The sequence below is a fragment of the Rhynchophorus ferrugineus genome, unplaced genomic scaffold, assembly GCF_030347505.1.
Source record: "Rhynchophorus ferrugineus isolate W39M unplaced genomic scaffold, kcgeb_rfMv2 rfM2, whole genome shotgun sequence".
Lineage (NCBI taxonomy): Eukaryota > Metazoa > Arthropoda > Insecta > Coleoptera > Curculionidae > Rhynchophorus > Rhynchophorus ferrugineus.
The window spans coordinates 81,246,666-81,257,440 of NW_027472581.1; the positions used below are offsets into that span (position 1 = coordinate 81,246,666).

The following is a 10,775-nucleotide window of genomic DNA, read 5'->3' on the forward strand; positions in this document are numbered from 1 at the left end:
TTTAGACGGCCTCTACTTCTCCGGGCTCCCTCGAGTAGCTATGTTGTCAACTGTAAATTGTCAATCACTGGAATCTTATATATAAAAATGAATCGCAAAATGTGATGGTAAGCGCATAACTCAACAACGCCTGGACCAATTTGGCCAAATCTTTTTTTAAAATGTTCGTTGAAGTTCAAGGATGGTTTCTACGGCGAGAAAAATTAGAATTATTGCTGGAAAAACCCTAAAAAAAGCCCTTTTTGTTTGAATTTGTTTCGTGTATCAGTTGACAATTCATCTGTCATCTGTCAAAAGTCATCTGTAACAGACAACTTTTTTTTTAAATTTGATATGACTTGAACTCAAATCCTTTTAAGCCGTACGAATTGTTTTATTTATTTAAAATTTTTTATTTATTTAAAATTTAATTCAAATTTTAAATAAATAAAACAATTCGTACGGCTTAAAAGGATTTGAGTTCAAGTCATATCAAATTTAAAAAAAAAAGTTGTCTGTTACAGATGACTTTTGACAGATGACAGATGAATTGTCAACTGATACACGAAACAAATTCGTATATCGTGTTTTGTGCAGAGTGTTTAGTTAGTTAGTGTTTGTTTAGTTCGTGATTAGTGAAAAAATAATTTATATTTGATATGCCTCCTATAAGACGAAGCAATTTAGGTAGAAGAACCAGAAATGCTATAAACCAAGCTAATTACCGATATAATCGTATTGCAAAAGAACGTGACGACGGAAATGAACGTGAAAGAATTCGGATATCACAAACGCGTGAACCGCGAGCGCGACGTTCAACTAATAATCGCGCAAGTTTGAATCGAGCTGCTTTCAGTTACGATGTGTCAATTGACTACAGTAACTACCAATGTGTTGTTATTGGTTCTATGAACTTGGTTTGCTCACACTGTAAGGCATTAAAATACAAAAACGAAGCCAATGGATTGTGTTGCGCAAATGGTAAAGTGAAATTGATACCATTGGATCCACCACCAGAACCATTGTACTCATTGGTTTCAGGAATAGGAACAGATTCTATACACTTTTTGACACATATCCAACAATATAACAATTGCTTTCAAATGACTTCATTTGGGGCAACAAATGCAGTTCGGGAAAATTTTATGCCAACTTTCAAGGTATGTATTATAGCAGTTAATCATAATTATTTTAGCGAACAAAATTTTCTGTCACCAAAGTTAAGATGTGTTACTAATCTTCAATTTCTTAATCATTACGAAATATATCACTTAGTCATCATATTATATGGTGATTCAGTTTCAGTGACACTTTTATTATATTTTATAATTGATAGATATTAGTTAAAACTAAATATATACTTTTTAAGATCAAATATTATTTAAGTTTGATCACTGACAATCCATTAATTTATACCACACCATAATATTTTTTTTATTTACAGATACAAGGGCAAATATATCACAGAGCAGGTTCACTGTTACCAGTGTCAGATAGCGACAACAAATTCCTGCAAATTTATTTTATGGGCAATTCACCACAAGAAATTGATCTGCGTTGTGCACATAACAATTTAGTAAAAAGGTCTATTGTAGAACAATTACAAAATTTATTTCATCAACGCAATCAATTGATTATATTGTTTAAAACTGCCCTGGATCTGATGCCATCCGATAATCACAAAATTGTAATCAGAGCTGATAAAACACCTGCAGGTCAACATACAAGACGTTTTAATGCACCAACTATTGATGAAGTTGCTATCGTTGTAGTTGGAGAAAACTTGGAATCCCGTGATATTGTTTTACATCGTCGGAATGATCAATTACAACGTATAAAGGAAACACACCGCTCATATGATGCACTGCAATATCCCATTATATTTTGGCAAGGTGAAGATGGCTACGATTTCTCAATAAAAATGATAAATCCCATTACAGGTAACTAAAATATTAGTTTAGCTATGGCGATAATATCTCAGTCACTATATTATGTATTTTAATTTTATATTTGAATGTTATTAAAACAAAATCTGTTTACAGGTTCTGAAACCAACAAAAAAGTCAGTTCAATGAACTATTATTCATACCGCCTAATGATTCGGGAAAATGAAGATAATCACATATTGAAATGTCGCCGATTATATCACAAATATGTTGTTGACATGTATGTTAAAATTGAAACGGAGAGATTAACATTCATCAGGTTGAATCAAACCAAACTCCGATCTGAAGAGTATATTCACCTTCGAGATGCGATTAATACTGATGGAAATGCACAGAATGTCGGTCGGATGACTATTCTTCCAGCAACATACATCGGAAGCCCTCGGCATATGCACGAATATGCTCAAGATGCCATGTCGTATGTTCGTCATTATGGTACAGCAGATTTGTTCATCACATTTACATGCAATCCGCAATGGATAGAAATTAAGCAGGAGTTATTCCCTGGGCAATCACCCATTGATCGTCATGATATTACAGCCAGAGTCTTTAGACAAAAGTTGAAATCTTTAATGAATTTCATCGTAAAACATAATGTGTTTGGTGAGACACGCTGCTGGATGTATTCTGTGGAGTGGCAGAAACGAGGATTGCCACATGCACACATTTTGATTTGGTTGGTTGAAAAGATAAGGCCAAATGAAGTTGATGCAGTGATATCAGCTGAAATCCCTAATGTACAAGTAGATCCTGGATTGCATGAGGTAGTTATCAAAAACATGATACATGGTCCCTGTGGAACTCTTAATCAAAATTCACCGTGTATGATGGATGGTAAATGTTCAAAACGATATCCACGGACATTAATATCGGAAACAATTACTGGTAATGACGGTTATCCATTGTATCGTCGCAGATCGACAGCAGACAATGGAAAATCAACAATTGTCAAATTAAATCAACAAGATATTGAAATAGATAATCGTTGGATTGTTCCATATTCACCCATTTTATCAAAGACATTCAAAGCACACATCAACGTTGAATCTTGCCATTCAGTGAAATCGATTAAATACATTTGCAAATATGTAACCAAAGGGAGTGATATGGCTGTGATTGGAATTGGTGCAGAGAATTCTAATGATGAAGTTACCCAATACCAAATGGGCCGCTATGTTAGCAGTAATGAAGCAGTTTGGCGAATATTTTCTTTTCCTATTCATGAGAGACACCCTTCTGTTGTTCACTTAGCTGTACATTTAGAAAATGGACAAAGAGTGTATTTTACAGCACAGAACGCAGTACAAAGAGCTGCTCAGCCACCATCTACTACATTAACCAGTTTTTTTGAGACATGCCAAAACGATGATTTCGCACAAACATTGCTATATTCTGAAATGCCAAAATATTATACCTGGAATCAATCCTCAAGGAGATTTATACGACGGAAACAAGGAAAACCAGTTCCAGGATATACAGATGTATATTCCACCGATGCGATTGGCCGGATTTATTCAGTACATCCAAGCAATGATGAATGTTTTTATTTACGACTGCTATTAGTCAATGTACGTGGCCCAACATCATTCCAACAGTTACGAACTGTTGATGGTGAATTGTGTGGATCCTACAGAGAAGCCTGTCAACGTTTGCAATTGCTTGAAAATGACGCTCATTGGGATCAAACTCTCAATGATGCTGTAATATCATCACACGCTCATCAAATACGAACATTGTTTTCTATAATCATATCTACATGCTTCCCATCAAACCCAATTGATTTGTGGATGAAGTACAAAGATTATATGTGTGATGATATTTTGTATCAAATACGGAATAGAATGGGAAATCCAAATATACAAATCAGTGAAGAAATTTACAATGAAGCATTGATTTCAATTGAGGACATGTGCTTGATAATGTCAAACAAACTATTAATTCAATTAGGCCTGACCGCGCCCAATCGTCCAATGCATGACGCTTTTAACCAAGAGTTGCATCGAGAAAGACTGTATGATCTCAACGCTTTGAAAGAATTAATTCAAACAAATCTTCCACTGTTAAATGAACAACAGAAGTATGTATTTGAAACTCTTATGAAAGTAACAAATGATGAAACTGGAGGGATTTACTTCTTAGATGCACCTGGTGGTACAGGAAAAACTTTTTTGATTTCATTAAAATTAGCAACAATTCGCTCACAAAATAAAATTGCACTTGCACTCGCTTCGTCGGGAATCGCAGCAACTTTGCTTGAAGGTGGTCGAACAGCCCATTCAGCACTAAAATTGCCATTAAATATGCAAAGCAATGAAACTCCAACCTGCAACGTTTCGAAGAACTCTGCAATGGCAAAGGTTTTGCAGCAATGTAAATTGATTGTTTGGGATGAATGCACGATGGCACATAAAAAATCTTTGGAGGCTTTAGACAGAACCTTAAAAGATCTACGTAGCAATAATAACCGATTTGGTGGTGCAATGCTTTTATTAGCAGGAGATTTTCGTCAAACATTGCCAGTGATTCCACGATCAACGCCAGCTGATGAACTCACTGCATGTCTAAAGTCCTCCAATTTGTGGAAACATGTCAAAGTACTTCATTTAAGCAAGAATATGCGTGTCGAGTTGCAAAATGACCAATCTGGAAACATATTCTCTAAACAACTCATTGACATTGGTAATGGCAAATTTCCTATAGACATGTTGACTGGCTGCATTAACTTTCCTCAAAGTTTTTGTCAGTTAACTCGATCAAAAGATGAACTTATTCAGAAGGTGTTTCCAGATGTTTCTCAAAATTACAGAAACCATGATTGGTTGAGCGAACGAGCTATACTGGCTGCAAAAAACATAGATGTAAATGAATTAAATTTCAAAATTCAAGAACAAATTACAGGCGAATTGAGGATATATAAATCAGTTGATTCGGCTACTAATCAAGATGATGTAGTCAACTATCCACCGGAATTTTTAAACTCGCTGGATTTGCCAGGATTGCCACCTCACAATCTTCAATTAAAGGTTGGATCGGTGGTTATAATGTTGCGAAATATCAACCAACCGCGTCTTTGCAACGGTACACGGTTAGCGATAAAAAAATTACTAAACAATGTGATAGAAGCAACTATACTCAAAGGAAAGTATAAAGGAGAAGATGTTCTCATACCGCGCATCCCAATGATTCCGACTGATGTGCCATTTGAGTTTAAACGACTACAGTTTCCAGTGCGGCTTGCTTTTGCTATGACTATAAACAAGTCCCAGGGGCAAACATTAAGTGTTTGTGGTATTAATCTAGAAAACCCATGTTTCTCACATGGTCAATTGTATGTTGCCTGTTCCCGTGTTGGAAAACCATCAGATTTGTTTATCTATGCGCCAGGTAATCAAACAAAGAACATCGTATACCACAAAGCACTACAATGATAATAATAATAATAATTATGATTCACATGATTAACAATAAAGCGATTACTTACTTTTCAATCCTTATATATGTTTTATTTAATTATTTTTTATTCACAACGCCCTATCACCAGGGTGATGGTTCTGTTCAGGAGAATTTTTTAAAATACGTAGGCACAAAAACTGCCACATTACAAATCTTTTTGACAGGACGAAGTCTGTCGGGTCAGCTAGTAAACTATAAATAATCCCGTCAATTTCTATCATTTTACCACCTGTCCATGCTTCATTCTCACATGAGAAGTGGAATTCGAGATGGCTATTGGAATTAATAGATGAAGCTGGAAGACTGAATAATTAATCAATCAATAGTTAGAAGATTAACAGAACAAGTTGATGAAATCAGACCATATTCATTTCACCAAATTCCGATCAGTTTTCCAGCACTTAATTCCAAGAACATCGTTAAAAGATACATCAATAACAGTGATTTGTTATCATTGCATTAAGATGGACAATCATTTGAAAATTCTGGTCTATAGAATGGAGAAACTATAAGTAGTAACTGTTTAACTGTTTTTTTAAAAACAAAACATCTAGAGATCACATTCGTCAGAGAAAAGAATAGTAAGTTTTGCAATTTATTTTTATAATTTAATTAAGGAAGATATGAAAATACCTTTTTCTTTTAACTGATGGATCTAACACCAAATTTTGTCGTTAAAATTGATGCAATAAAAATGTAAGGTTTAAAAAGGCAATCTGGTTATTTAACATTATAATTAAATTATAAGAAATATTCACATATATTTTTACTTTTCAAATAAATATTACCTGTTGGATTTCTATATTACAAAATTATTAACACCTCATTAGCACCTCATTAAATCAAATTAGTACAGAAAGCCTGTGCGATCTAACATCTGATCACACTCCAGTATTGTTAAAACGACAATCCTAAGAAAAGTAAAAAAGCCTGATCTTACCAACAAACATACTGTCTGGGATAAATTCAGATTAATACTGCAAGAACAAATTAGTTTAAAAGTAAGACTTAAAACTATAGATGATCTTGAGCAACAAACCAAACATATAACTGAACAAATTCTGTCAGCTGCAAAAGATGTTACCCCAATAGCAAGACAGAAATCAGGATATGAAGTACTTTACCCCCTCGAAATTAGAGAAATGATAAAAGAAAGGCGAAAAGCTAGAAGAGTATTGTACAGAACCGGAAATGCTGCAGACAAAACTACTTTTAATAGAATTAGTAATCAGACGAATCAAAAGATTAAATAATATAAACAGAATTGCTTTCAAAAGTATGTAAGTGAATTAAGCCCACAAGCAGACAAAGATTATTCGCTATGGAAGGCAACTCGAAGATTTAAAAGACCAGTTATTCGAGTACCGCTAATTAAAAATGATTGAAATGAATGGGTTCGACGCGACAATGAAAAGCTGAATTGTTCGCACAATACTTAGTTAACATATTTTAACCTAATGATATAGAATCTACCATGGATACATCTCCTGTTTATCAACCCGATGTAGATCTAAATCTAATTTTTCCACTGGAAGTTGCCACTGAAATTGATAATCTCAATCCTAAACAGGCACCTGGTATAGATGACATTTCACCTGGATTATCGAAAGAACTGCCACGAAAAGCAATCATCATGTTGACGTATATATTTAATGCCTGTTTAAGGCTGAAGCATGTCCCGGAAGGTGGCACAAATATCTATGATCAAAAAACCTGACAAACCTGCAGAACAAGTCGAATCTTACAGGCCTATTTCGCTCCTACCTGCAATATCAAAGCTATTTGGGAAACTAATATTTAAACGTGTTAAACATTAACAAACAAAATCCAATTTGGTTTTCGAAATGACCATACAACAATCGATCAAGTGCACAGAGTAACTGCGGCTATTGAAAGAGCGTTTGAGGAAAAGAAATATTGCCCTGCAATATTCCTGGATGTCTCACAAGCTTTTGATCGGGTTTGGCTTTTGGGATTAATCTGTAAGATGAGTAAGTTATTATCGCGTAACTATTGTCAATTGGTGGAGTCATATTTATTCGGAAGAAAATTTAGAGTATCGCACGAAATGACGTTCTCGACATTTAAAAATATCTCGGCTGGAGTTCCACAAGGTAGAGTCTTAGGACCTCTCCTGTATCTGCTTTAGACTGCTGACATTCCAACAACAAAAGAAACACTTCTTGGAAACTAGTTGCTGACGGCACTATTATTACGGCAAAAGATATATCTCTGCCTAGGGCAATAGAAAAAGTGTAAGTGGCAGTCAACAAAATCCGGTATAGTCCACTCGGATGACTGTCGATTCGGAGTGAAATGATGGAGCCATGTTTCATCCATTGTCACATATCGATGCAATAATTAGGGTTATTACGCTTCATCATCTTCAAACACTGCTCCGAATCATCAACTCGTCGTTATTTTTGGTCAAAAGTGAGCTCGCGCGGTACCCATTTTGCATAGAGCTTTCTCATACCCAAATATTCATGAATGGTTTGATGTACACGTTCGGTTAATATCTTTAGAGTGTCTGCTATTTCAATGAATTTCGATATGTTTTCATCGGTAACAACCGCTTTTGGGCATCCACAGCGTTCATAGTCTTCGGGGCTCACTTCACCATGTCTAAACTTAGCATACCAATCCTTGATGGTTGATTTTTCTGAGACAGTGTCCGGAAACTATCAAGCCAAGTTTTTGCTTCAATTGTATTTTTTCCCTTCAGAAAGCAATATTTTATCAACACGCGAAAAATTCCTTTTTATCCATTTTTTTCACAATAACAAAAGTTGCTTCACTCAAAATGCTATAATTCTTTTCAGGGTTAAGGCTAACTAAAAAAACATATAGATTTAATTTATGTAGCGCCATCTATGTGTTAGCTCCGGGTTTTTTTAATTGACCTGTTATATATAGAGTAAATGTAAAATAGTAAGTTAATAAATAATTACAGTAATAAAAATATAAATATTAAAATATTTTATTGAGGTAACGCTTATTAGGCGTTAATTCAAATCTGATAATCTCGAACCGATGTATATTTAAAATATATCATTTACGTCGTAATTAAGTCCTTGCCCCTTTGAATCATAAACAGAACAATGCAATAAACTCGGCAGCGGTGCCGAATTTCAACTTGTCGGTAGAGTGTCAGAAAAATTTAGTATATACACGTTGGACCCCACTTTGTATTGCAAATATATAAAAATGCATTTATATAAATTTTTTAAAATAACTTGCTCCTCGGTTTTACCCTTAAAAGTTGTTCTCTTTTTATTGCTAAAAAAAATTAAATTTAATCAAATTATTTTATTTGTTACCGGATCGAGTGGATTTCGGGTTGTCATAGTTGACATGGAGCTTATCTTGTATTGTATATGTATATGTAAACGTAATTGTATTGTATATTGTGTATTAAGTGAAAAATAATGTACAACTATATACATCAACAGCTTTTTTACATCACATACTTTTTAGTTATCGAGTAATTCTAACTATATTAAGTATTGGATTATGTTAGATTAGAAGCAGGCGAATTGGATTTCTTCATAAGCAATTGATCTTGTCAAGTTAAATGTGTCGAATGTTATCTGACATTTCTTCAGGTTCATTTGCAACCCTAATATCCGGCTTGCGTGCTATAGTTCTTGCATGTGTCATTCTCAACTTCCTTGCGAGAAAAGAACTATGTTATCGGTCAATCTTAAGTGATTCAGGTAATCACCATTGATTCTTATTCCATCATTTCTCCATTTCAATTTCTGAAATACTTCCTCGAGGCTGACTTTATCGCACGCCACATTCCCAGCTTACGTCGACCTCTATTCCATTAAAATAGATAGAATGCTGTTTTATATCCTTTATATTTTTTATATTACAATTGCATAAACTATTAGTAAAATGAGATGCTTTTAATTATTATAAAAGGAAATATATTTTCAATTCTTCAAGAAATTAATGAATAATATTAAGTACATAGATACATTTTATTTTCTCTTTTTAGTGTTAGATATTTACTCAATCAATTATGCACTTATTTTATTTAGTATTATAGTGGATAGTGCAAGTAAGGATGCAGCTCGTATGAGGAAAAATAGGAATAAAAAAGTAATGATTGAAAATAAGGTCCGCTACCTAGGCCTGGGTGATTTGACAAATGTTCGAATTAAACAACAACAAAAAGTTATTGTTCCCGCCGGGAATCGAACCCGCCACCTCCGTTTGGGACCTAAACGCTTTAACCATTACACCATAGAAGCAACTGTCTACAATATTTCTACGAAGAAGTGGAGATTTCTCCCATCCTCCCAACGGATCCTGACGGAGGTCCAATGGGACCACCTCGGAAGTGCACACTTTCCAATAAAAAAATAATTTTGAAAATCTGCCCATAATTCACGGAGAAATCGGCGAACAAACAATAAAAAAATACACAGTCCAACATAGAACCACCTCCTTTTCATAGTCGGTTAAAAGGCGACAGGATAGTACTCTTTCTACCATGACTGTCACAGGTTAGAATTCTGCAGGGAATGCATGTAGTACATATTGGTGATTGTAATTCTAAATATCTCTATGCAACAGTGTAAAACCATCCTAGTCAAGCCCGCAATCTGTTACTGGACAAAATATGATTTCTTCAGGAATGGTCTCTAAATTGGTCACTAGTCGGTAGGCTTAATGGCGAGGATCAAAGTCTATGTCCAGTTGTAGATCCAGTCCAGATAAACTCCAATTGGTAATAACGCGACTTTAAAATATAATTAAAAAAATATATTTTAAATGCTGTTCACTACATGAAAAGACTATAAAGGTATTAACAGTGGCATTCTATTAGAGCAAATTACTTCAGTCCAAATTTAGTACATTACTAAACTCAGATCGCATTGGAAAAGAAGTTAATGGATTACGATGTAATAATCAGTGCACAGTTTAGGAACTAATCCAGAAATGCGGATGCCAATGTTTTGGGCATGGTATCGAGAGCATTCCTCATAGATTTCTATGACGAAATCAAGCTTTTGGATGGACGATGCAGCGAAGAGCTTCGAAAAAGACATGGATTAAGATCATCAAAAACGATTTGAAAAATATAAGACTAACATTGTCCGAGGCTAGAACAGCTAGGGCCGATTGCTGACTATGGCAGAATCTTCACTAAATTCTGTCCGAAGTCCTGTGGAACAACCGCCGCAGAGGTTGAGACTTTCTCCGTGAGCTGGCTATAGACTGATGATACCCGCCTTCATACAGGAGTAATCATTTCAGTTATGTCAGAATCCAGGTTGAATAAGATCTGATGTTTCCGTAGATTATCTGCAAGTTAGTTACTTACCAGTTTGTGGTACTCAAGGCAGGCCTATATGATAGATAAAGTAGATAAATAAAACTGCAAAA

General features: G+C 34.8%; 1 protein-coding gene across 1 annotated transcript; it reads left to right on the plus strand.

Annotated features, from left to right (window-relative positions):
* The first annotated feature begins 440 nt into the window (after positions 1-440).
* Positions 441-5,413, plus strand: LOC143190613 (uncharacterized). The gene is made up of 3 exons (XM_076395031.1): positions 441-960; positions 1,021-1,919; positions 2,022-5,413. Exons 2-3 carry the CDS (start codon positions 1,505-1,507, stop codon positions 5,351-5,353), a joined length of 3,747 nt encoding a protein of 1,248 aa, XP_076251146.1. The 5' UTR covers positions 441-960; positions 1,021-1,504; the 3' UTR covers positions 5,354-5,413.
* Positions 5,414-10,775: the final 5,362 nt, after the last annotated feature.

Coding starts and splice junctions, on each gene's coding strand:
- LOC143190613 (XM_076395031.1), top strand. CDS start 1,505: ATGGGCAATTCACCACAAGAAATTGATCTGCGTTGTGCACATAACAAT. Junction 1,920..2,021: donor AATGATAAATCCCATTACAG/GTAACTAAAATA, acceptor ATCTGTTTACAG/GTTCTGAAACCAACAAAAAA.